The sequence below is a fragment of the Rhinolophus ferrumequinum genome, chromosome 4 (assembly GCF_004115265.2).
Source record: "Rhinolophus ferrumequinum isolate MPI-CBG mRhiFer1 chromosome 4, mRhiFer1_v1.p, whole genome shotgun sequence".
Classification (NCBI taxonomy): domain Eukaryota; kingdom Metazoa; phylum Chordata; class Mammalia; order Chiroptera; family Rhinolophidae; genus Rhinolophus; species Rhinolophus ferrumequinum.
In genome coordinates, this window is record NC_046287.1 from 5,862,798 (window position 1) to 5,890,504 (window position 27,707).

A 27,707-nucleotide genomic window follows, 5' to 3' on the forward strand; every position below is an offset into this window, starting at 1 on the left:
CGTAAAAAAATTACACCTCAGGAATTCTTTTCTAAAAAGTCTTTTAACTGTAAAGTTCAAAATGAAAAGGTTGAAAGGGGCAGCGTATAGCTTTTTAATTTTGGACATACTACAGTCACAGTTAATTTTTTAAACTGCAAAAAATATACTTCTCCTATAGTAAGAAATGCATGACCTTTCATAACTGTAGATTTAAATCACATGATGGCATCAAAAGTCAAAGGAAAACAAGTTAACATTCTGAAATAGAATATTTGGCTTTGATGTTACATGGGTACTGTCTCTGACTACTTCCCTCCCTGGTAATTCTTCCTTAGATATATATAATAACTCAACAGAGAATTGTTTCCCAGCATTGCCATGGAAAAAGAGAGAAGCGATATGGGCTCTTGTAAATAGCCTAAAAATGATCTCTCATGATCACATATTTCTGATTAATAATATTATCATTATCCACCTTATCTAAGAAACAAAAGTGCCATAATGTTCTGGGATCAGATAATTTATATAATAACCATTAATCTCTTCTGGAGCACGTAAGCCTCAGTACCATTTAAATCTCAACCTCACTTCTAAAAAAACACCATGCATTCAAAGAACCATTGAATGTTCAAGTGATTAAATGTCAAGTGATTGCTACATGCAAACAAGATGAAGAACTCTTAGTAAGACCGTGGCTTTTACTTGAGAGCAGGGCTTAATTTAGACACTTTACACAATATAAAAAGTGTTTATCTGATAAAAGTCTTATTATGGATTTAGCCACCATCTCTCACCTTTTGTCCCTCTTCACAATACACGCACTTGCTAAAACCACCATTTATTTATTAGTAATGTGGTAAATCTGAAGCGTCTAAATCTATTTCAGATGACAGTTTAGAAGTGGACAAAATCATATAATTTCAAGTACAATGAACTAAAATGTCACCTTCATCAGTAAAGAACATTAAAGTAGCTGCTTCAATTTTTGAAATTACTGTTGCTCTTTTTCTTTTTAAGTTTCAAGAGAGGTCACAGTTCTATAAAACTTGGCTAAGAAGCATAGGACATTAAAAAGTTCCTATTAGAAAATGTCAACAATCTCAATTTTCTGCCAGATGGGTTGATTCAATCAGGCCTTTTGCAGCTCAGAAGAGGGGAGGGAATGGAATGAACACCTTTCCATTCTGTACGAACAGCTATTTGGTTCTTTTATTGTCAGTGTTGTTATACTGGGCTTTTTCTCTCCACGGGGCAGAAGACCTTTGATCTGGCCTCACATTTCATTAAAACTGGCCTCAGTGGGGCACGAAAGAGCATTCGATGCGAGGTGGCAGAAAGGTGGTAACTTGTGGAAAGTACTAGGCAGAAAGAAGAGGCTTTTCTCCTTTTTGCTAAGGTCATGGACACAGCAGGGGTGAGGCACGAAATAGTAAATAAATAATATAGAACTATCCCTACGCCCTTAAGATGAAGAAAGCAAAGCAAAAGGAAGTAGCCATGGATGTCATTTGTACTTTAAAAAATACCAAATTTCCCAAAAATATATTAGGAATTTATAGAAGAATGAGGAACTAGAAAACACCTCTTCCTTTCATCAGGGAAAAAATTATAACAAAATTAAACAACAGCAATGGATGCTGCTGCATCAAGTTTTGTGTCCAGAAATATCGCTCACGAAAAATGACATCTTTCGTCAAAAGGGAGCTCTGTTCAATTCTGCTTAGACGAGAAAGAAGCCTTTTCATGCATTTGCTCAGGAGACTAATTCATCTTTTAACAGCAACACCCCTTGAGTCGGCTACTACTTACACTTGTTATGGAAAATATCACTGCCTTGCTATGAGTAGAAGGAGAATCATTTGTACAGTTTATTTGAACAGTTTACTCAATTATTACTCAATTATTTGAACAGTTTACTCAATTTTTCATAAAGTCTAAATGAACTAGAATCCGAATCTTTTCCCATTAAAACCTTGTGCTTCATCAAGACTAGGACACAGGACTAGCAGAACAATTAGTATCAATTTGTAAGGAACTATCACTTACAGAATTTGAATTCGGGCTTTAACTATTTAGGATTTTCTATTTAACATCTTAAAGCATTCCAAATTTAAAATGCTCCCACTACGGTGGTTATGATTACAGTTTCATTTTTTAAAAAAGCCTATTCATGATTGATATAAAAGATCTGTCCCCAATAAGTTAGCTAAAATCTGTTAAATATAAATGGGTATAGTAAGATCAGGGTCAAGCATAGGTTAAAGACCTCGCGAGCTTTGGTTGAGGTCCCAGAGGTGAGCCGTGGACGTCACACTGCTAATGGTTAATGGCACATCTTGTGCCTCAGATTGCCTCCCCTAGGAATACTTATTCAAGTTGAAAAAACCAAAATAGTTTTTCCCTAGTACATTAGGTAACACAGAGATCCCTCTTCCTGACTTAAAAACAAACAGATCAAAAACCCCAAACAACAAATAAAAAGCATTGAGTTAACAAGCAAACTTAACAAAACAGTCTTCCATATCTCCTATTTTCAAGGAAATGTGTATTGACCACAATTTGGAGGGAAAATCCAAATCATTTCAAATTTATGGGTTTACTGCAGGGACCTGGCACACTTGTCCAGGGTAGGTTAGCGATTTCTGACATGGTAGAGACTCAGTGGGTCGTCCTGACTAGGTCTGAGAGGGTACTTGAGACACCAGAAAAATTAGGGCGCAGGGGGAAATCCTCTTAATTATCCGAAGAAAAGCCCATGCTTTCTCAGAAGCCAAAGACACATGAACTCCTATTCTACATAATAAACACTGATTTTATGTTTCCACATGACTTTAAAAACCAAACAGAACAAGGTAAGCTTGTATGGTTTTTAAGACTAAAGTAAATAATGTCTAATCTTAGGAAACTCAAAACAAAGGAATAAAGGTAGACAGATAAAAGAGTATTCTTCAACTTTTCTTCATTGCACAGGGAAATCCCCCTAAGTAAGAATAAGAAAATTCAGTAAGTTGGGAAATATTTCTAACTTTAACTGTATTTCCCTTAAAGCCACATTTTAACATTGATGTAGGTTTCATACAATTCAAAAAATCACCAAGATGTTAAAAAGCAGCCTTAGCTTTTATGTGATTCCTTAATCACCATGATGAACCCCTGTCAGTTTGGGCTATAAATGAGTGATGTAATGGTTCTGAAACTTCACGTCTCAAACCTTTAAAAGCAACGAACGTTTTCTAATTGTGATCCTGTTTAACACAAAGATACGAGCAAACCTCGTTTCTTCTTCCTTTAATAAAGCATGCATGTTTACCCAACCTTTAAACCACACTTTCCGTTGCCATTTTTCATAAACTAAACTTTTATTTTAGCATTTTTAATAGCAATGCCGTTAGGTTATTATGAGGACAAGGCTACTTTTCCACAAATCACATTTTCATCCCACAAAGGTTGAATTTTCAAAAATCGGTTTACTTATAAAAAAAGACTTGTAGGTTTATAATCTACTTCTTATGAAAAGAAATGGATTTTTGCACATAATCATTTATAGAAAAAAATATATTTTTAGAAAAGTTCAAATTTATTGGTATGAAAATATACCTCACTGAAATATACTTACTTATAAAAACATACTGCCTTTGCCATGTGAAAATCTGGTGTTCAGTTCTCTAGATTTCTTGATTAGAGTTTTTTTCTGAGCTTCATCAAACCGATTAACCTTGAGATCCTTATCACGGTCAAATGGTATTCTTTCTTGGGGCTTATTTTTATCTTCAGCAGCCTTATTCTTTAATTTTTTATGATGAATGTCCATAAGAGATTCTGATCTTTTTGATTCCTGGGAAACGTAGAAATAAAGAAGAAAGTAGAAATAAAAATCTTAGTTTGTATAGATTATTGACAGACTACGATAGTGAAACAAAATAGTTAACTGTTAATGGTGAACATTAAAGGGGGTTATTTACAAACCCCAATAGGTTTTCAGGATCCAAGACAGCATCTAAGAAGAAAATTTATATCAGAGGCTAATTCAATTCAAACAAAGCAAAATGAAGACATCTACTAACTACATACCACACACTCAAAAAAAGAGCAAGACAGAGAAGAAATCAATGTTTAAACAACCATAATGAAAAGCACTGTGTGATGTATCAAAATTCAAGTACAAACCAAGAACATGGGTGAGAAAGAAAGAGCAATTACATCCTCACTTGGGAGCCTGATTACAGCTTCATGGATGTACTAGTCCGTGGAGCCTACATGGACGGGTGATTAGGAAGGGAAGGGGGCTACCAGGATGAAGCAAAAACAAGGACAAACCAGACAAGTAACAGCACAGAGGAGACACAGTCCAAGGCCTGTGCAAGACATGCTGCCAGGTGCCCTACACTGAGAGAATTTTCAGTTTTCTGTTCTTTCTCTTATCTGCCTCATTTTCTTTCTTCTTAGTTGGGGCAAGTGTTCACATTTTCACATATATCTAGTAGAATGAGGTCTTAGCAAAGGCAACTGGTTTCACAAATTAGAAATTCATTATAGACATTTCAGTATTGATTAAAGATAGAATGGCCCTGGATGGAAGAAGCAGGGAGTGGGATGCAGCCTTCACAGATGAATTTTACCAAACATTGAAAAAATTAACACCTATCCTTCTCAAACTACTCCAAAAAATGCAAGAGGAGGGAAGGCTCTCAAGCTCATTTTGTGAGGCCAGCATTACCCTCGTTCCAAAACCAGACAAAGACATTACCAAAAAAAATTATAGGCCAATATCACTGATGAACATAGATGCAAAAATCCTCAACAAAATATCAGCAAACTGTATTCAGCAATACATTAAAAAGATCATACTCCATTATCAAGTGGGGTTTATTCCTCGGATGCAAGGGTTGGTTCAATATCTATATATCAATGAGAAACACCACATAAATGAAATGAAGGATATAAATAATTTCAGTTGATGCAGAAAAACATTTGACAAAATCCAATATCCACTTAAAATAAAAACTCTAAGCAAAGTGGGAATAGAGGGAACACACCTCAACATAATAAAGGCCACACATGACAAACTCACAGCTAACACATCACACTCAAAGGTCAAAAGCTAAAAGAGTATTCCTTAAAGAACAAGACACCACTTTCACCACTTTTATTAAACTTTGTATTGGAAGTCCCAGCCACAGAAATCAGACAAGAAAAAGAAATAAAAGGCATCCAAATTGGAAAAGAAGTAAAACTCATTATTTGCATATGACATGGTACAATATATAGAAAACTCTAAAAATTCCACAAAAAAAACCTATTAGAACTGACAGGATACAAAATTAATATTCAGAAATTGGTTTCATTTTTATACACCAATAATGAACTATCAGAAAGAGAAATTAAGAAAACAATCCCATTTACAATTACATTAAAAAAAACACAAAACCTAGGAATAAATTTAACTAAGGAGGTAAAAAACCTGTACTTGGAAAACTATAACACATTGAATAAAGAAACTGAAGATACAAATAAATGGAAGCATATACTGTACTCATGGATAGGAAGAATTAACGTTGTTAAAATGTCAATACCACTCAAAGTAATCTATAGAGTCAATGCAATCCCTATCAAAACACCAATGGCATTTTTCACAGAACTAAAGCAAATAATCCTAAAATTTATACGGAGCCAAAAAAGACCCCAAATAGCCAAAGCAATCTTGATAAAGAACAAAGTTGGAGGTATCATGCTAGCTGCAACGCTACAGTAATCAAAACAGCATAGACTAGCATAAAAACAGACACATAGATCAATGGAACAGAATGGAGAACCCAGAAATAAATTCACACCTATACAGTCAATTAACCTATGACAAAGGAGGCAAGAACATATGATGGGGTAAAGACAGTCTCTTCAATAAATGGGGTAGGGAAAACTGGACAAACAAATACAAAAGAATGAAACTAATCACTTTTTTATACCATACACAAGAATAAACTCAAAATGGATTAAAGACAAATGTACGATCTGAAACAATAAAACTCCTAGAAGAAAAAATAGGCAGGAAACTCTGACACTGCTCTTAGTAATATTTCTTTTTGGATATGTCTTCTTGGGCAAGGGAAACATAAGAAAAAATAAACAAATTGGACTACATCAAACTAAAAAGTTTTTGCATAGCAAAGGAAACCATCAAAATAACCCAAATCCAACTTACTGAATGGGAGAAAATACTTGGCAATGCTAAGAGGTTAATAGACAAAATTTATAAAGAAGTCATACAACTCTATACCAAAAAGACGAATAATCTGATAAAAAATGGGCAGAGGACCTGAATAGACACTTCTTCAAAGAGGACATAGAGATGGGACTACAATAAACCACTGGACTATTATAATCAATTCAAACAATTCAAGGTCTCAAATTTGTTATGAGAAAAGAAATGAACTGTTACATCAGTTCTTTCAATTGTACTGTCCGGTCTGCACATTGTGCCATACATGATCAAACTAGTGCTAGTACTATAAAAAAAAAATAAAAAACCCAGAAGCGGTCAGTTCATTAAAAATCACACTGAAGCCAATCCATGTACAGATCAATTTGCTAAGGGGCCAATTTGCTGATTTACCAAATTTAATAATTTAATGAAAAATGTGTGTTTTATAACAATTTATAAAAGCCAGAGCAATTTATGTTGAATGGGATGGTTTTTAGTAGCTCTTGAAAATTTATGCTAAGATTCCAGTTGTTCAGTATTCCTTCTGTCTTCATGATAATATTGTTAAAGGTGTTTGACTTATCAAGAGTTATAGGGTAGTTTATTCTTAAGACTATGTTAATATTCTGAAAAGTATATCTCAGAAGTAACCATAATTTCAGCATGAGATTAGAACCCCAATTTTTTTGATGTATTTTAGAGTCAATTGCAGATATCATTACGTAGACCCCTAAGTACTTTATCGCGCATTTCATTAACTAGAGTTCAATATTTGTTTACAATTTTTTGTTTTAAGGTAAATTTACACACAATGAAATGCACGATCTTAATATTACATTCACTAAGTTTTACAATTCAACCTTCTGTCAAGATTTAGAACAATTCCATCCCCCAGAAAGCTCCGCATGCCCCTTCCTAGTCAATCCCCACGTTCCCACTCCAACAACCACTATTCTGATTTTTGTCCATTGTAGATTCATTTTGCTTATTGTAGAGCTTCATATAAATGGAATCAGAGTATGGATTTGGGTAGGAAGTCTTGTGTAAGACATTTTTCACTCAATGCAACGACTTTGAGATTCATCTACGTTGTCACATTTACTTATATAATTTGTTCCTTTTTATCGCAGTGTATTTCATTGTATACACAGTTTGGCTTTCTTTTTCTCTGATGGACACCTGGGCTGTTCACAAATTTAGCTCTTAAGAATAAAGCATCTATGAACATTGTTGTCCAAGTCTTTCTGAGGCTATTATGAATAAAGCATGTTCAAATCTGTGTGTGGACACGTTTTCATTTGTCTTGTATGTAAATATCCAGGGGTGGAGCTGCAGAGTCACAGGGAAGGTGTATTCTTAGTTTTATAAGAAATGCCCATTTGGAAAAAGGCACAGCTTGTGAATTTTCAACTATTCTTTTCTAACATAACTCTTATGACTCTAAAATTTGCCTCTAAGTACCACTTTATATTGCTCCAACACATTTTGATAAGCTGTATTTTTGTATCATTCAAGTTTAGGTATTTTCTAGCTTTTGTTCTCATGTCTTCTTTGATGCAAAGTTTAAACTTTGAATTTTCCTAATTTCTAGTTGTATAGGGCTTTTAAGTTTTCTGAATTTTAACTTAAATTCCTAGTTGTCAGAGAATATGGCTTGAATAATGGTGACTCTTTCAATTTTGTTACGGCGTGACTTTTGAGCTTGTGAGTTTTCATAAATGTTCCATGGGGATTGAGTTTTTGTCACTTTCCAAAAATGTCCCATGTGTGCGTCATTGGTAGTGGTACTGGTCTACCTATGTCCAGTAAGTAATTCTCACTACAGTTCTCATGTTTGTGGAACTTCTTACTAACTAATACCTTGGAAACAAAACAGGAGGTAATTCTCCTGAACACCTTTCAGGGCTCAGTGGGTTCAGTGATTACATTTATTCTTTGAGCTGGAATACCAGTTGTTCCCCTACCCCCACAAGTGAGAGAATAGAACAAAATAATGATATGAAAAATGAATACTTATTGTTCACTTTATAAATTTATATTGAACCATATTTTAAAAATATTTTTTCTCCCATATTTAAATCTTTACATCAAACATTCCAAATCTGCTTATAATTTCAAAATGTATGGACTGAGGCTCTCTAGGAGTTCATGGGCTCTTTCTGTCACATGCTACTGATCTCTACAAATTAATTTTTAATATATGACGTAAGTAAAAAAAAAACACAAAAAACCAAAAACAATACATGAAATACATTAAAAAACACTATACAAAAGGATTTCATATAAATATGTATACACAATAGAGTTCAATATTTTTCAGGACAGATGTATAGTAAAAGACTGAGATAAAGAGAGGACATGTAAAAGAAAGAGAAACAAGAAAAAGAACAAATGAAGAGCATTAAAAGACAGAAAAAAGGTATATGAGCATATTTTATTCCCTTGACTTACATTATATGAGGATACCTGCTCAGCCAATCTCTTTTCCCTTCCTGATAATACACGTTCTTCATCCTTCTTACTGAATGACTTCTTTGCTTCTTGTGTCTCCTGAGGAAAAAACACAGATAACACATTACTGAACCATATAATTATGAGAAAACAAAAAAGAAATTAGTATTAGTATTTTACTCAGATTGAGTAAAAATGTTTTGTCAGAGACTAAACAAAGTCAGGCTTGTTCAATCTCTTCCGACTAGAAATGTTAATATACTCCATAAGAGATCTGTTAGTGTTCTAAGATTTTCCTGAAAAAACCAAGAGGGGGAAAAAGAAAAAAACCCAACTCTAGCCAATCAACTAACTGGAAGAACCACCTATGTCTCAAACTCAGAGATGAGTTTGACAAATAATGATGAAATGTAGAAGAGAAAATAAGGCTTACAAAGAAATCGTGTATTCGTTTTCAAAACTTGGAAAACCACTCTTGAGAGAACAAATTATGAAAAAGAAGTAAAAGGTGTACAGATTGTTAAAGAAGAAATAAAACCATGTTTATTCACAGATGACAAGACTGTCTATATAGAAAATTCCAGTGACTCAACAAAAAAACTCCTGGAACTAGTAACCAAGCAGAGCAAAGCTGCAGATACAAGGTCAATATACAAAATATAACAACAAAGAACTGGAATTTGAAATAGAACAAACAAACAACCATTTACCATAGCACACACATACAAATGAAGCATGTAAACTTCCAATAAAATTTAGTTAGAAAGAAAAAATTCTGGAGCATATAGTGCCGACCAGGAATGAAGAAGGCCCACATAAAAACACTGAAAACGACTGTTCTCGAAGCATATTTTTATATTGTTGATATTTGCTGAAGAAAAACAGTGAGGCCCGTATATAATTTTTATCTTAATAATCGACTGCAACAACATTGTACTTAATAAAGTACATTAAAAACATAGGAATAGCTCCTTTCTCACTTTTTCATAAAAAATTTCCCAGAAAACTGATGTGTCTACTTGTACATATTCAGAGAAAAACGATGTTATGGTAGATGGAGATAGAGACCTAACTATTTAAGAGTTAACAGACCTAGTCAAGACTGGGGGATGAGAACATAACAGATCTTATTCAATTAATTTATGCATCACACTTCTGTTTCTCTCTAAAGAGCAATTTTACTTCTTTCAGGTGATGTAGGCCGAGTGAATGTGAGAACATTAGTCGTATAGGAGATGTATGCTGGGGAATCAAATATAAACAAGTAGGCTGAAGTGGTGGACACAGCCTATCAAAAAGGAAATCTGTTATCAAAATTAAAAATTAGTCATGAGCTTTACACAGGATCAAAATCACCAGAAAATGAACAGCTCTGTGAAAGTACACAGTGTGGACCACAAACACGATAGGTCTGTGTTACCACATGCTGTAATATATAACACCACATCCAATTTGAGGGGTGTTAATGATCCCTTTATGAGTCCACTGGAAGTACTGAACAAAACATTTCCAGCCCTGAAAAGAAGGATGAGATCTAAAGAACTCGGTCATTGGGCCTCAAATCACTTATGTCCAAATCGTACTGCTGAGTTTCCATTTGTTCCGTTTTCCTGTGCTATTTCCCTCTGAACAAGACTCCCTGCGTATCTGCCTGTAGGTTGACATCTACTCACCTACAGTGAGGAACGGAAGGGCAGAAAAACATGCCTAACTGTAGGCACAGATAAAAGGTCCGTGTAAGCAAGGGGATTAATTGTAGTTTTGGAGACAATCTTGAAGGCTAAATGACAAAACAGCAGTAGTATGTTATTTTCACAAGAGACCAGTTAAAAAAGATTAGACAGGCCTTCCAACACCAGTCATTCCAAGGTGCACTATCTCTAGTGCCCCGACTATCTTCTGTTGCTTCTTCTGCCCCCACGTGTGTTGGTTCACCTCACCTTTCTATCAGAACTCTCAGATTTCCTTTAACCTTCAGGGTGAAAGAGAACTTATGAAGTCACCACATATTCAGGGTAGGGTGCTAAAATGTGGAGACTTCAACAAACCACCCACATTTTAAGAATAACACTACTTCACAAACAATTCTCCAGTAAAATGAAAGCTCCTTGAGGAGCCTTTTCGTTTTTCTATTACTACCTGCAAACAACAGAATGCCTATGCAGTTTATAGTTACAGAACGAAAACAGAAATCCTCATAATTCTAGGTACTAATGAACAAGATAAACCGAGTGAGGGGAATGAATTCAGTGTGCAATTGATTAAGTCAGAACCGACAAAGCTATAATCATAAGGTGCCAATTAGTCAAGTATTTAAGATTTGAATGGGACATGTTAATGGAATTAAAGCTTTTGGATGGAGTAAATGTAAGTAGTAGTGCTGGGGACATTGGTTTAACTCCTAGTTTACAATGAAACATTTCATAATAAACAGAAAAGATTCAAGAACAGAAAATTTAAAAATAGCAATGTATTTTATGCATACATTTTTGGGTATATAATTTGTAAATTGTTTAATATATTCGATTCGATATTTGTATATATTGTGAAATGATCACCACAGCAAGCCTAGTTAACATCCGTCACCATACATAGTTACAATTTTTTCCCTTGTGATGAGAACTTTCAAGATCCAGGGTCCTAGCTACTTTCAAATATGCAATAGAAATACTAGTCGCCATACTGTACATTACATCTCTACAACTTACTCCTTTTATAACTGGAAAGTTGTACTTTTTGACCCCCTTCACCCATTTTGCTCATCCCCCCACCACCATCTCAGGCAACCACCAATCTGTTCTCTGGATCCATGAGCTTGTTTGTGTTTTTAAATTTTTTTAAGATTCCACATAAAGTGAGACCATACAGTATTTAACACTATTAATCAAGTGTTTCTTGCCTATCTTGACAGTAACATGAAGCTCACTGCACCTGAGAGAGTGAGTCTTTATGTATGGTTTAACTATCTACGCTTATCTGTGGCTTTGGTTTTTTTCAAGATATTTTAAAAGATACACTGTCATGGAGATAGTATGATGTTGCATAATGACCGGTTTTGGAGTTTCTGAGTCCACGAAGTTAAAGTTGGAAAGGTCCAGAATGGAATTATTGTTCATCACTTACCAGCACTGTAATTCCAGAAAAGCTGACCTCATAGAGGTTAGCTTCTCCTATAAAATGAAATCAATAAACCCATGTCTCAAGGTTTTCTGGAGATTTAAATGAGACAATTTATTGGGAAGTAGTAAGCAACCGGAGTCACTTTCCTTCCTTATAACTTTCCTTCAAGAGGAAATCTGTATTTCCCCTTTGGAATTATAATTTGAAAAATAGTACCCTTACGTAATTTTTTTCCTTGTCTTTTCAAAACTGAGTCAACATAGACAGAAATACATGAACAAACCCTTTCACCTTAGCTTTCCTTTCCCTGTCAGTTGGAGTATCTGTCCAGACTGATCGATCTCCAGATTTGTCATCGGCTCTTCTCTTAAAAGTTCTGGGCCCAAGACCAAAGTGTTTCAATTCCGGAGGAAGCTCAGTCATCCACGACTCCCTTGTAATTGGTTTAGAAGAATCCTTTAAGAAAAATAAAAAGTTAAAAAAAAAAAAAAGTAGTCTGGAAAGAGTAAGAGTGTGCATGTGTGTGGTGTGTGCGTGTATAAAATACTTTATAAGTGATTATGTGTCTCAATTGAGGCTTTAAAGTTAGTAACAGACTTTAAGACAAAAGATTTAACAGGAAGGATTGATGTTTTTGTCATATGTATACATTATAAGTATTTTCACCTTATTTATTGTTCTTTTGACTTTATTTTTTGCTATACAAAAATTTTTAAGCAGGCAAACTTGCCAGTCTTTTCCTTTTACAGCTTCTGGGTTACCCAGCTCTGAAATTTTCTTCACACACACACACACACACACACACACACTTTTTAAATGTTTCTTTTTAAAAATTAGAGTTTTAATGTAGTCTATCTCTCAGAGTAAAGTATATTTGAAACTTACATCATCTCCTTTCGTCAGTTTTTCTTTCATTCTCTGGGCCCTTTTCTCAAACTCTGTTGTCACATTATAGTTAACCGGTCCTTTTGCAGGCATTGGTCCAACAATGTTCTCATCTTCACTGCTATCTGTTTCCTTTTGAAACAAGACATTACCTTTAAACGAAGAGCAGAGCTGCAGGTTGTAAAAAATGATCCTAAATTACTTACAATTTAGCTGAAACTGATTACCTAGAGACAATAAACCAAAAAAAGCAAACAATGTACTGCTGAGCAATCACTGAGTGACAAGGACCTTTCTGTGCCTTTCTCGAGTGCACGGCAGAGCTGACAAATCATGGCATGTGGATTGTCCCACCTCTCCTCCTGTGTCCGAGGCAGACCTCGTTACACCCTTTCGGCTCTTCCTGATGGACAAAGATGTGGCCTCACAATTCTTTTCAACCTGATATTCTAGGTAATCATTATCGATTGGTCAGAGATGATACAAGTTGAGACCATTTGCATTCCTGGCACAGAAAAAGCTTGTTGAAATAAGATGCACGTGAGCGAGACATTCTTGGAAGCTGTAGCAGCTTTATGATTCGGTCCAGTCCGCTGACACAGAAGTGCCGGGCTCTTCCTCACAAATGCTAACCCGAATGAGTTCATGGGATTCCCAGAGTACCTCACCTACCCCAAAGACATAACAGTATTGTAATAGTTGAATTCAATTTGTTCTCAGTAAATCATTTTAATAAAGGGTTTGTATGTGAGACTGAGGGTTGGATGCTATACACAGTAGGGTTTAAAGCAGTCCTTCCTCAAAGATAAGATACATTAGGAGGAACAATAAAACACATTTGTCCTCCAGCTGACAGGCAGCTTCTTCCTCCTGTTTTTCTAACTACCAGGGGGATCATTTATTTGTACTGTTCACATTTTCCCCACTAACCACTCAAAGGTAACTTTCCATCTGTGGTTTCTTCTTTGCACCCTTGTAAGTGATCGCTATTGGTACGAATATCGATGGCTTACTGTGGCTTCCTCTGAATCATTCTCCTTCTCTCCCTCCCTCTCCCCCTCCTCTCTCTCTCCCCATCTCTCTCGCCCTCCCCCCTTTCTCTATCAATAATTATGGACTATGGTATATGATGCCTAATTTGATCCTCATAACGAAACTGTGAAATGGCATTATTATTTTCTTTTTAAGGAAACCTAGGTTAATATTTCGAAAGGTTAAACATCTTATCCAAGGTTATAAAACTAGTATCTAAGACTCAAATATTCTAAGATCAAGGCTACTGTAGTATTTTTTCTACTTACACTGCAGTGGCCCCTTTTGTTTTATTTCAACTGTTAATGATTTAACTTCAAGTGTTTATAGCTTAACTCTACAACAGTAAACGCTTTGACGTCGAAGACATTATCTTAAACAGATTTTACACCCCCCATAATTATACTACTTGGTAACATGAGAAGATATAAAAGATACAATGAACATTTAAACTATTAAGAGACACGCTATCAATACAGTATTGATAATTAAGATGATGGGATTGATCAGCTAGTGGTATTTTTCACTTCCATCTAACAAGAGAGGGTTTTATGAAGGGAAATTTTACCATGTCTTAGTAGGTAATGCCTAAAATTTTTAGAAATAAAAATCGCTTAGGATGTTGGGAGACGTAAACTAAATGGTTGGATGGGGGAGCAAACAGGAAATCAGGTAAAACACGCTAAACTGAAACTGAGAAACCTGACACACAAATCCAAATCAATCTAGGTAGTAAATTATTTGGGTGTCCTGGATGAGTTAATTTTTTTTTTTAAAGGTGTCATTTTATCCAGAAATACAATAGCGATTACGCCCCCTGCTGGTTGGTAGTTTGGGCTGCAGAGTTAGACAGACCAAGTTTCAAGGGCTCAGTCTGCCACGTGACCTCACGCTTGTTATTTAACCTTTTTAGGCCTCATTTCTTTCATATGGGGACTGTAACAGCTTCAACAAAACTATTCTCTTGCTGAGAGAACACTGGTTTTGCTCGTCCTTCTTGGAGCCATGCTCTTCTCAGGAAACCGGGACCTTCCCTAACTCCTGGGTAAAGGTTGGTAACTCTAAGCCCAGCACTTTGGTTTCGCTCCTTTTGAGCAACCGCTTGACTTCGGAACGGGTTTTGATTCCATGTGGCCAAAGAAACGTGAGGTCTCCAGTAAACACAGGAAGGTTTTCTTCCCTCTGAAAAAGGGGCACAGGACAGGGACCATCCCCTTCTATGTCTGGATGTTTCTACCTGCATGTGGATCTGAGAACTTTGACAGGCTTCTTGGTATCACAAAATGCTCAGCCTAAGAGGAATTCTCATGTCGTGGATGAGAGAAGACGGAAATAACAGCAGCCCTGGACGATCCATTAAGCGGTAAATCCACAAACCCAGGAATGAATGATCCTACCTCCCGATCTCTTATTATGTATGGAACACATTTTCCTTATATGGGGAATATAGATTATAAACCAACCAGGAAATTATATAAACAATCGATCTGCTAACTAAGGAGGTTAAGACGAAGTTCCATTTTGAGTTGGATTTCCTGTTATTTGCAGCTAAAAGCATTCTAGCTGACACACCATCCCCCAGATGATTGTTTGGATTAGATTAAGTTTATGCAATTATACAAATATAATTAAGTCATGCAAATATCAGTTGATGTTGTTCTTTGCCGTGTCTGGTTTATGGCAGGTGCTCAACAAATGTTAACCATTAGTATTATCATGTCTGTCTTAATTTGGGGGTATATGTTGTGAATGAGACTCTCTTTGAGAGGAAAATATGAAAGCAAGAAAAAGAAGTGTCTTCCGAACAAAGTTTAAAGGGAAACTGCAAAGCAGAGAATTCAGACCTAAGAGTACCTTAACAGGCATACCATGGTGTAAGCTCCACCCCACCTTTACCCCTCCCGTTTTGCTAAGAGAAGCGAGAGAAAGTAGAGGAGATACCAGCCAGGGAGTTACTTACATAAACTACCCAGTTGCAGTCCAGGTGAGTTAGGACAAAGTTTCAGGTGTGAGTAAAGTTGACTTATTATTCAAAACTTTTATTTTGAAAGACGTAATGCCAAGACGAGCACAACAAACACCCATGTCTCCTCACCGAAATTCATCAGTTGCTAACATTGTACCACATTTACCTTTCTCTGCCCCTGCCAACGTCCTGTGAGGCAGTCAGACTGCTGGACAGATACACTTTTCTGTGTGTGAATCATTTGAAAGCAGTGACAGAGCATGAAAAGGCCCTAGACTGAAGCAGACTTTCCCAAGGACTGGTTTCATGTCTCTAGTACTCTTTGCAGACAGAGCAGTGCATGGAGGCTGTGGGTTTAACTGGTGGGCTCAAATCACTCTCCCTGCCCGAGTGACCTGAACCTACAACCCCTGTCCCCGGGCCCACTCCCCTAGGGCTCATGGCGGTGCCCTCTGCTGTGGAAGTCATGTTTACTGCTCTGGCTTTAGATTCTCTCAATGTTATCAACACCTGGGGATTTCCCTGTCTTCCTTTTAAGCTTAGCTGTGCAGTACCGTTGCTGCCATCTTATTTTCCCCCAGCATTCCTCTGTGAATGAGGCAGGCAAAGCCTAACCTGAACATGTCAGCTCAGTCTTCCATGCGGCTGGAAATCCGTCCTCTGGGACTTCGTTCCTGTATTTAACAACCTTGCCAGGAAGGATCCCTTAGACTCGGTGTAAAGTCTTCCAAATCACTCTCATGGCATCAGTAGTGGAGGTGGCAAGTGATCAGAATTAGTTACTATAAATTAGATACCTACTGTTCTAATTTATCCTTCCAACAACTCTTTAAGAGAACAACCTGCATGCTACTGATATGAAACTAAATTTGATAATGAAACAAAGTTCAGCCAGGATTCAACAACCATGTTTCCCCGAACATAAGACCTAGTCAGACAAGCAGCTCTAATGCATCTTCTGGAGCAAAAATTAATATAAGACCCGGTATTATATTTCATATATTATATTACATTATATTATATTATATTATGCCTGGTCTTATAGTAAAATTAGATCAGGTCTTACAGTAATTTTTGCTCCAAAAGATGCATTAGAGTTGGCTATCTGGCTAGGTCTTATTTTCAGGGAAACACGGTATTTCTCTCCTTTTCTCTTTCACCCTTCTTCTCATACTCTCCACTCTAACCATATTGGATTTCTTTAACCCTAATTTCCTTCCTCTCCACATCTCTCTGCCTTCAAATAAGCTATCTGTACTCTCTGGAACAATCTTTCCTGCCCTTTTTGCTGAGCTAGCTCCAACTCATCAATGTTCAGCTTAGACATTTTCTCAGAGAAAAAGACTTCTCATTTTTTCAGGTTGGCTTATATTTTCCTGTCATGGTTGCCCTATATTTTGTCTCACCTTCTGAATCCCTCATATTAGAAAGTACCTGTTGAATGTATATATTCCCCACTACACTGTAAATGCGATGAGGGCGAGGGCTGTGCCTGACTTACTCATTCGTTCAACAAATACTGTGAATACGAGTCCTCCATGGACTCACCTTCTTGTGGAAAAGGTCAGTAATAAACTAAAAGAAGCAGTAAAATAAACGGTAGTTTAGGTAGTGATAAGTGCTACGGAGAAAATTAAAGGAGGGAAGGGGATAGACGTACAGGGAAGCGGAGTTAGCAATTTTAAATTAGGTGGTGAGAAATGACCTCAGTGAGGTGACAGGCCAGTGAAAAAACTGCAGGTGTGGCAGGCCAGCCACACAGACATCTAGGGAAGACCGCTTTGGAGACTCAGCAGGTATAAAGGCCAGAGGTAGGAGGCGGCCTGGTGTGTCTGAGAAGGTACACAAGGGGGTCAGTGTGGCCAGGTCAAAACCAGAGCAAAGTAGGGAGCTTGTGGAGGCCAGACCGCAGAGGGCCGTAGGACTGGGGCTTTATGCAGAGGAGCAATGCAAGGTTTTGAGTGTGAGTGCCATAACCTGACTGCGTTTCACCCAGGCCACTGCAGCTGCAGTGCTGAGAAGAGGCAGTAGGGGAACAAGGGCGAAAGCATGGTAGCCAATAAAACAGGTGATGTACGATGCTGAGTTGGACCCAGGTGGCAGCACAAGCGGCTGGATTCTGGATGTCTTCGGGAGGTAGGAACAACGGAATTTGTCGCCTGATTTGTTCCGGTGACTATATGCCTGACACACTGTAGTAGGTGCTCTCCTGTTGAAAGCATGAACAAATGACCTGGAAGTTCAAGATCTTAGCCATGGCATTGCATTTCCTTTACTAACAACCGCAGTGTAACTGCTGAATTCTAGGAGAGAAACAAACAGGAAGCCACGGAGGGTAACAGAATGAACAGGTGCTTTAAAGTCTCAAGAACTTGGTTTAAGCCTTGGCTTTGGTAAGTACAAACTGTGCCATCTTGAGTAAGTCACCCAACTTCTCTGGTTTTTAGCATCTGTAAGATGTGGATCATATCTATATCATAAGGCCGTGGAGAATATAAAAATAATATCCACATGAGGAAAACGCATTACCAATTATACATCTCAGCTATTGTTGAAGACCTGGCTTCTAACAAGAAAACAGTCTTCACACTTGACTCCAAAATCATTTGCTCTATATTTTAATAAAATGACTTACCCACCAGTACCTGTTATATAGAGGTACCAGAGCTAGGTAGGAGAGTTAACTTCAAGGTAAAGATCATTGTTGAAAACTTCCCTAGCTTTCTCTGTTCCGAGTCAAATCACATCGATTCCTTAAAATTTTCATCATGTTCTATTTTCTAGCACTCTGAAGCTTCCTTTCAAGGATCAGAAGCATGAGTAGATAATACCCTGCCAACATCATGTTATTTTCCTAACAGAATCTCAGGTCTATGACAAGCTTTTGGTTTCATCTACTTATGCTGCGATCCTAAATTAATCTGAATATGACTGGGTCTTACACAGCACGTGACTCGAATGACTGCAGTTATTACTGTGTAAAGCTGAGTGTGCTACATATTATCCATCTTATCTTTACTTGAAAATTTTCCAAACCTCAGAGTTGAAATGTGATGATACTTGTTGTCCTGGATCATCTCTGGCTTTGTCACTTTTCTGAGCAGATTGAATAAAACCAGGTGGCAACGCAGGACCTATGATAGGCCTGAAAAATAAAATGTACCTTTATCATTTTCTCTGACTTTAAAAAGCAGTTTTCTGAATCAAATAAAAAGCCAGATAATGACAAGTGTTGACAATGAGAATTTTACTTAACATGTTCTTTTAATTCTATAACCTAGTATTTTTCCACTTAAATATCTTTAAAAAATTAATTTTTGCATTTTTACTTTCTGTGTGTTAGTCAATGATTAGATACTAAACCAGTAATTCTCAATCTTTATGGCAGTGGCGTATACCCACTTCCTAAAAGAACTATGTTAAATAAAAATATAGATATAATTTTTATTTAACATAGTTCTTTTAGGAAGTTTTTCTTTTTTTTTTTTAAGTCCGAAGATGTTTTTCTATTTTGTGTCTTGGCTTTCAGTTTTTTTTTTGTTTGTTTTTTAAACTTTTAAGTGTGTTTTTCCAGGACCCATCAGCTTCAAGTAATTGTTTCAATCTAGTTGTGGAGGGCGCAGCTCACAGTGGCCCATGTGGGGATCGAACTGGCAACCTTGTTGTTAAGAGCCCTCTAACCAACTGAACTAACCGGCCACCCGTTGACTTTCAGTTTTGATATTCACTGTCCACTAAAAAATACCTTAGGGGCACTATAATTATAGTCAGATCTACTTAAGTATAAATTGAGCTCTGAGGTCATACACAGCACATGTGTACAATGGATGTCAGCAGTTTATGGTGACACATGCCAAGGTGGTACAAAAATCTAAGCATTGTCCTCACCAATAATCCAGTGACAGCGTGGATGTGGACAAGAAAGGAAAGAGTTCATCTGAGACCCACAGAAAACAAGAACGGTGCCGTGCTAACCACATTGCAGCCGCTGCACCTTTCTGCTCGAAGGAATGAAAACACATAATTCTACTCATGCTTCTGATCCTTGGCATACGTCACTCCATTTTCCAGGTGAGCAAAATAATGCTGAAGGACAACACAAACTAGGAAGTGGCAGAGCTGAGCTGGAGCCCTACTCCACTTGATGAAAAATTCATTTTCTTTCAAGCTGCTCTACTGCCACATTCTGAGGGAACTGTCATCAGTCCAAAAGGGAGAAGTGCATAAATCCTGGGTCTTAAAAAGAGAACACCTTACTTTGTGTAGAGAAAAAAAATTAAAGGTATTTTCTACTCTCGTTGATACTTCTAAGGTTCTTCATCCTTTGTTTCGTACTCAAGTGCTTTCCAGAGATGTTACCGTGCCAGTATTAGCAACCAACATGGTTCTGACGTCCTACGCTGAATTTTCTGATTGTTCAGTTAGAGCCTCAGACAGGCCTCGTGGCAGAGGGAAAACAGCACCGGAAGTCAGGAGGTCCGGGTGCTGATCTGAGCCATTGCTTAACCTCTGCTCTTGGTTCATAAACCTCTCTGGGCCAAAACAACTCTGTGTATGAAAAATAGGGCAGTCTGGCATGTTAGGAAGATCATACGAGCTATCATTTATCAGCTGTAAGGAAGCACTACTTGGGTTTTGTCTAATTTTTAGCAGATCTACAAATGCAATTACAGCTTGATTCTCTGGCCTCAGGGAATGTGAGGACAAAATTACTGATACATAGACTCTTAAAATACATTAAAGGAGTATAACCATGGCATCTCACGGCTGCAGAAAGGGTTCTGCCAACATTGTATGCTACCACACATAATTCAATATTTTGTTACTGCCAAAATAGAATTCTCAAAAAAGAAACTGCTATACATCTAATAACATTTTCTTAAAGGGAATATTATATCCTTAGCAAATTTTCTGTAAAGAGCCAGATAGGAAACTTTAGGCTTTGAGGGCCACATTTGGGTCTCTGTCACATATTTGTCTTTGTTTTTTAATGACCCTTTAGAAATCAATCTTAGCTTGGGGGCCATACAAAAACCGACAGTGGATTGACTATTCCTGTTATTTCTGAAACTTTGGAGCTGACAAATGTGATGATAAACTCTGAATATAAAATGAACAACAGCCCTTTTTACTTGTTCTTGCATATTAGTATATAGTGTTATGAATTAGACAATTTGATGTGTAATTTCATATTCAGCATTTAAAAATTTTACAGTTCCAGGAAGATAGGAATCAATATTTACTATGCCCTTACTCTGTGTCAGGCTCCGTATAAGATACACACTCATGTATATGTACATAAATATGAAATTTTAATCACAATTCTGTAAGGTATGTGCTGTTATTTTGACAAATTTGATGGTTCCAAATTTGAGGTTCAGAGAAGTTATTCAAATTGTCTAATTTGGCACATAGGGATTTGGTTCTTCTATCAATAAATAACTAAGAAAAAAGCCTGCATCAGAAGTCAAATACCACGATTGTCGGCCCCATGTCTACCACTTATTTTGTGTGCAAATTTATCTGTTTAAAAAAAGGGGGAAAAAAGGATATGGTTCTACCCAGCCCATCACAAGCACTTCTGTGAGTACAAATAGGAGATGTGGAAAATTTTTTATAAACTATGAAAATGTCATATACATATAAATATTTTTATTATAGGAAATTTTATAATTACTTTTATTTAAATCATTTTTATTACATGATTTTCAAATGTTATATAAAACATAAGTTAAAAAAGAATGTCAGACATCTCTTTAATGAATTAACAGACACTAGTGGAAATATTTAGAAAAGACTGGCCTTAAACATTGCACATTATCACCTTGGAGGAGAATCATCTTGCTTTTTAAATCCAGGAGGAAGGGCTGGTCCAAAAAACCCTTCATCATCATCGTCGTCATCACCTTGATTTCTCCTCTGTTTTCTGAAAACACAGTAGTGTAACTTTATACATATACGTCAACACTTTTTTTTAGAGAAATTTTAATTTTTACATTTATAAAAATTTTAATTTGTAACTTCAACTAGTTGTATAAATACTGAAACAATAATCTTGCCAAGTAAAAAATGGATACACAGTAAGTCTTCTAATCTTTTCCCGGAATTTATTTTTGGCCTAAAATGTTACACATTGGTTTTACTTCTTTACAGCAATACTGTATTAATTTTCTATATATTCTGTGGTATTCAAGACTCCACTCAATGAAGCTTCAAATAATAGTCTACTTGCTAGATGTTTTTGAGCAAAAAGTTTATGACTCTGGCTTTTAATCTCATTTAAGGAAGAGTTTTTACATTGCTATTTCTGTCCCAGAATCTTTAAAATGCATCAAAAAAACCTTGCTACCCAATAACAAACAAAGATTTGACGTCTTATTTACATGGACCTGTGGTAAGGCTAGGTTAGAAGGAAATCATTCATTTAACTTAAACGAAAAACGTACACTGCATATACAATTTTTAAAAAGAAATTCTATTAAAGAATAGTCACTTTAATAATGCCTTAAGGAAAAATTTTTTCTAGGAATTTTATTGAAATTCTAGGTATGTCCACAGCTGTGTCCTACTAGAATACATTTTTTTGTAGAAGGTATAGTTCACAAGGAAATGTCATATGAAACGATTTCTTCCTGTGCTGTATAAATTCGGTTGTGACATCCCCTTACTAGCCATCTGTCCCAGCCAGTGTATTCTAGGTTTGAAGCTTAGTTTATTATTTCAGTAAGTGACTGACCTTGCAGTTGGGCCAGTGTCGTCTTCTTCAGATTCTTGATTTCCTTCTTCATACAAAGAGCTACTGTCCTCATCGCTGTCTGATGACTCTGAACTACTGCTTTTATAATCAGGGGGTAGGGCTGGTCCTGCAACTGAAGAAGATGCCGCATGTATGTTGTAACTAGTCACTACTGTCCCAATGAGCTCCCTCGCTGACATTTTGTACGTTCTTTTCTGAAATTCACAGCACGGGCTGCCTATCATTTGTTACGGAATTTAATCTAATTTGCTCTTGTTTTGGGTACAGTGGTTTTGTCTTTCCAACTCTAGGAAAGCAGACCCCAAGTCTTGCATAGTATAACGGAGAGATTCACAAAAACTTTAATACCCAAACTTATAAGTCTAATAATAGCATTTAATTTCCCTGACATCTTGCAATCTTTGCTTTGGTTGCAATTTTGGTTGGTGCAACTGCTGAAACAGTTTCATGATATTATTTTTCTTACAAACAGCATTTGGTAGACCATACGTAATGGAGCGAACTAAACAACAAATTTGCCATTCCATACTCTAACATACCAAAAATCAAAACTACTCATTCTAGTTTCTAACTGGTTTCATCCCTTCTTCTGGGTCCACTCAACAGAGAGACTTGCTGTCACTTTACGTCTCAGAAAAATTACAATGCACGATGTCACTGCATGATGTCCCATAGACACAACTGTCTAAGTTGAGCCTTAGTGATGCAGTGAAGCACTGATGCTGAAATTCTACTTCCATAGTTCCAAGTTTGGATGTATATCAGAATTGCCAAAACATCTTTTTCCCCCCCTTTCTTCCACCTCCCCTTCTGCCCCCCACTCCGGTTCAAGCCGTTGTTTCTCAGTCTAGTTGCGTAGGACACAGCTCCCTGGCCCATGCTGGTATTACGAGTCTTGCGCTCCCCCCGCCGGCTGAGGCAGTAGGTCCACGGTCGTTGGTCGCCGCTCACAGCAGCCTGCGGCAGCACACACCAACCTTCAGCTGCTCACAGTAGCCCAGCTCCAGGGAGAGCTGTTGTTATCTTAGCTGTAAAGGGTGCAGCTCACTGGCCCATGTGGGAATTGAACCAGCGACCTTGGTGTTAGGAGCACGGCGCTCCAACCACCTGATATTCTGGGCCGGCCCCAAAATATCTTTTTAAGAAAAGATTCTGGGCTGTTTCCCCAATGACCTGACTCAGTTGGCCTGGAAATATGATTTTCCAAAGAGCTTGCCAGGTATGCTGTTCATTCACAATTAAAAGTAACAAAAACTTAAAAATAATAAATAAAAGAAAAACTACATGTCTTGAGTTCTGATGTGAGAATTCCATATCCCTTCTTGAAGATTCTGATTGGAAATCACTACACTGGGTAAGTACCGAATTTTTCCTACAAGAATAAAATTTCCATGCTGCTAAATCAAATGGAACTTTTTCAGTCTTCATCTTACCTGAAACATATGAGTGTGGCTCACTCCCCTAAAACTGTCTTTTCTTCTGGCTTCTGATACCCCACTCTCAATTGTGTCCTGTCTTTTGGGCTGCTCCTCCTTTCTCCTCAACTAGTTTATCTTCTGCTAAACCTCCAAGTGTTAAAAATTCTCAAAGCTCAGTCTTAGGTCCCATTCTCTCCCCCAAGTGACCATATTTGCACCCACCTTTAATTATCACATACTGTGTTTCCCCAAAAATAAGACCTAGCCGGACAATCAACTCTAATGCGTCTTTTGGAGCAAAAATTAATGTAATACCTGGTCTTAGATCTTATATAAGACCGGGACTTATATAAGACCGGGACTGATGCGATAAAATACGAAGTACACAGCTTTCTAAAATACAATATTTTCTTCATAACCAAAATATTCTTAGAATCATTTATTCTTATTTTGTTGTCTTATGGTCATCGTTTGGTGTATCATGTGTATCTTTATAAATTAGAAATTTGAGACACTGAGAGTGTACTGTTTAATTATTATTATTATTTTTTACTTTGGAAATGAGACTCTAAATTCAAGTTTCTTAAACTAGATGCACAGGCCAACAAGCACATGAGGAGATGCTCAAAAATAAGTAACATTAGGGAAATGCAAATCGAAACCACAATGAGCTATCACTTCATATCCATCAGAATGGCTATTATTAAAAAAAAATAACAACAGAAAGTAACAAGAGTGGGTGAGGATATGGAGAAATTGGAACCCCAGTGTATTCCTGGGAATGTAAAATTGTGCAGCTTTTATGTAAAACACTATGGTGGTTCCTCAAAAAGTTAAGCACAGAACTACCATATGATCCAGTAATTCCACTTCTAGGTATATACTCAGAAGAACTGAAAACAGGGACTCAGGTAGACATTTATACCCATGGTCATAGCAGCATTATTCATAATGGCCAAAAGGTGAAAACAACCCGTGTCCATAAACAGATGAATAGATACACAAAATGTGGTCCATACAGTATATACATACATGGAACATTATTCAGCCTTAGAAAGGAAGGAATTCCTGACACATGCTACAACAAAGATGAACCTTGAAGACATTTATGCTAAGTGAAATAAGCCAGTCGCACAAGGACAAATATTATATGACTATTTAAATGGGGGTAGTCAAATTGACAGAGTTCGTACTATATTTTTCTATTTACATAAAGCACAAACGCATGCAAAACTTACCTCTGATGTTATAAATCTGGATGGTGGTTACCCTTTGGTTGAAAGAGGGAGGAGGCAGGTAGCAACTGGAAGATGGCCCCAGGGGATATAGTGAATTTCAAGGATACTGGTATTGATAAACTTTTTGAAAGTCCAGATATAAGAAGAATGAGATCAAAAACTGACATCTGAAGATTTTTTTGGCAATTGTTTTAGGATCAACCATCTAGGCAGTTATGAAGGAAATGGAATTATCATAAGTGGGATTATGTGTTAAAAAATGACATGTGCAAGATACTGTGCTTGATAAAGAGGTAGTCATTCAACAAGCATTACAAAGGATCTTTTATGTGCCAGACAGGTTGGGGCAAGGTATAGGGGGATATACACAGGTACACAGTGTTAAATGCTGAAGGTGGGGGTGGGAGCGAATGCACACACAAAACAAGCAAATAGGAGACAGTGGACAGAGAATACCTGGAGTAACTGCTGGTAGAATGATGGAAGCAAATCATAACAGAAGTATCTAATTGGGAGATGGTGGTTGCTTACCTGCAAATCCTGCCTTGGTTTCAAATCTGGGAATATGGTGAACCAAAAGCAACATACATGTGGGAACCCAACTAAAAACCTTGGTTAACCTCACTTTTATTCAACCATGGCTGAATGGAACCTTCCTTGCTAAAATAAAAGCCTGACCTTTTAACAACTGTAACAGAAAGGAGATCTGGAAGGAAACCTCTAGGTGGAAACATGGCCTTTGGGTAGTCAAATTGGATTGAGAAATGGGAGTTACTCTTTTCCAACTTTGGTCAGTCAGTCCCAGTCTACACATCAGAACAAACATTAGAGGAGACGGATATGCACGGAGGAGTGTGAGAAGCATTTACTTGGCCAATGAAAAATGCCTACTGTGTTAAGGCCAGAAAACCATAGTGCAATAGTGGAGACAGATAAGTCAACAAGTTATTCAAAAACAATGTATTACATGTGACATGATTAAGTAGAAAAAACTCTGTGGGTAAAGAAGAAGGCGTGATAATGCTTGCTTGGAAGAGTTTGGTAAGGCTTCACTACGGTGACATTTAAGTTGGGCCTTCAAGGATTGGATAGGAGTTTGCCAGGCATGTCAGGAAGTGCAGAGTGAAGCCAGAAGGAGCTTAGAGAATTGAGGAACTGTGCAGAAACTCGGACTGGTTTGAGAACTGGGCTGTGTGTGTCAGATGCAATGACAGAACCAGAGGCTAGGAAGGCAGGTCGGGGGCTAGAGAGCAAAACGTCTTCTCCAAGAGTCAGGGCATTGTGCATCCGAAGGCAATTAAGACACAAAAGTTAAGAGTACTGGTTTTGTTCTAATCGGGGCTCTACCACTTACTAGCTGTGTGATCTGGGCAACAGCCTGGGCCTCAGTGTCTCCGATTATAACGAAAAAGGGGGCTGAGCAATAAATCTGACAAACGCGGTGGGGGTGGGGGGAGAAGAAAGCACATGGCAGGCCTGACAAGCTCAGTGACCAAAAGTAACCACACAGGATGATCTGATCACAAATTCCTAGCTGGGCAGGTCGCAGCGGGTAGTCACACGCCAGGCCTATAGCTTCCTTAGTGAAGGTCAATCTTCAGCTTAAGTGAATCCTGTCCATTGTTCTTATGTAAGTAGAATAACATGCCTCTGAAATGGCAGAGTAATTTTTTTTCTAGACCCCTCAAAGGCACAGCCGCAGGCTCCAGAGCACAAGACCATAGAACCCCTCATCATCTTGTTCCCCCCGTACTATCTCTGTACTGTAAATGTTAAGTATCCTGTACCCACCAACATAAATGTTTCCTCATTTTGCTTTTTATTCAATCCTAGAGATTTCCCTGCTTTGCCTTAATCTACCCCCTCCTTGATCTACCACCAATAGATTTCATGTAGCTTCCTTACGTTTTCGCATCTGATTCTAAATACATAAAAGAAACTGCAAAACTTATTCTCAGGAGCATTTTCTCAACCCGTTGAGATCTTGCTTCCCGGCATGTCCTCAAAAAATTTGGCTCAAATAAACTCTTATAAAACTTTTGTATAGGTTTGGAAGTTCTTTTGTAAACAGCAGTAATAACCTTTACCTTACACAGTTGCTGGATTAAACGACTGAAAGTGTATGGATAGCTGCGCACAGCGTCCAGCCTACTCTGCGTTCAATGGGAACGTTATGATGATTAGGAGGCTAAAACTCGTTTCTGAACCCCCCCGCCCACGGCCTCCTCCCCACTGTTACAGCTGGAGAAAGAAGGTTACCCAGGGCGGCAGCGGCCGCTCCCCACTCCTCCGCCCTCCAGGCCTCAGACCTTCACTCAGAGAGCAAGGCCGGGCCAGAGGAGGGGCGGGCGGGCTTGGCGAGCAGGGGACGCGCGGCGGCTCACCGGGGCTGGGGTCCCGCTCCTTGTCCTCCGCGGTCCCGAGGGCCTTGAAGCCCGGCGGCAGAGCTGGGCCGATCAGATCCCTCGCCATGCGCGGCTGCGGACACTGGTAACGCAGGCAAGTCTCTCCTCGCAGAGCGAAACCCACTCAAAACGCAGCCCGCGATCCGTCGCAAGTGCTGGAAGTTTTTCCGGCGCCCACCAATGACATTGCAGCCTGTGATTGGCTGAGACGTGTAATTCGCCACAACGGAAGTGACGCATAAATCGTGTTCCAC

At 37.8% G+C, this 27,707-nt stretch overlaps 1 protein-coding gene across 2 annotated transcripts; it reads right to left on the bottom strand.

Annotated features, from left to right (window-relative positions):
* On the bottom strand, window positions 1-27,620 carry GPALPP1 (GPALPP motifs containing 1). 2 transcript variants are annotated; one of them, XM_033104508.1, is made up of 9 exons: window positions 27,433-27,620; window positions 22,372-22,504; window positions 21,460-21,561; window positions 18,672-18,780; window positions 12,638-12,769; window positions 12,044-12,208; window positions 8,633-8,731; window positions 3,599-3,817; window positions 1-2,962 (listed from the first exon to the last, which is right to left on the bottom strand). In XM_033104508.1, exons 1-8 carry the CDS (start codon window positions 27,518-27,520, stop codon window positions 3,599-3,601), a joined length of 1,047 nt encoding a protein of 348 aa, XP_032960399.1. In that variant the 5' UTR covers window positions 27,521-27,620; the 3' UTR covers window positions 1-2,962. The 2 variants fall into 2 exon arrangements, with proteins under 2 accessions (XP_032960399.1, XP_032960400.1); XM_033104509.1 differs by having other exon boundaries at window positions 21,438-21,561; window positions 27,433-27,571.
* Between the last annotated feature and the right edge of the window lie 87 nt (window positions 27,621-27,707).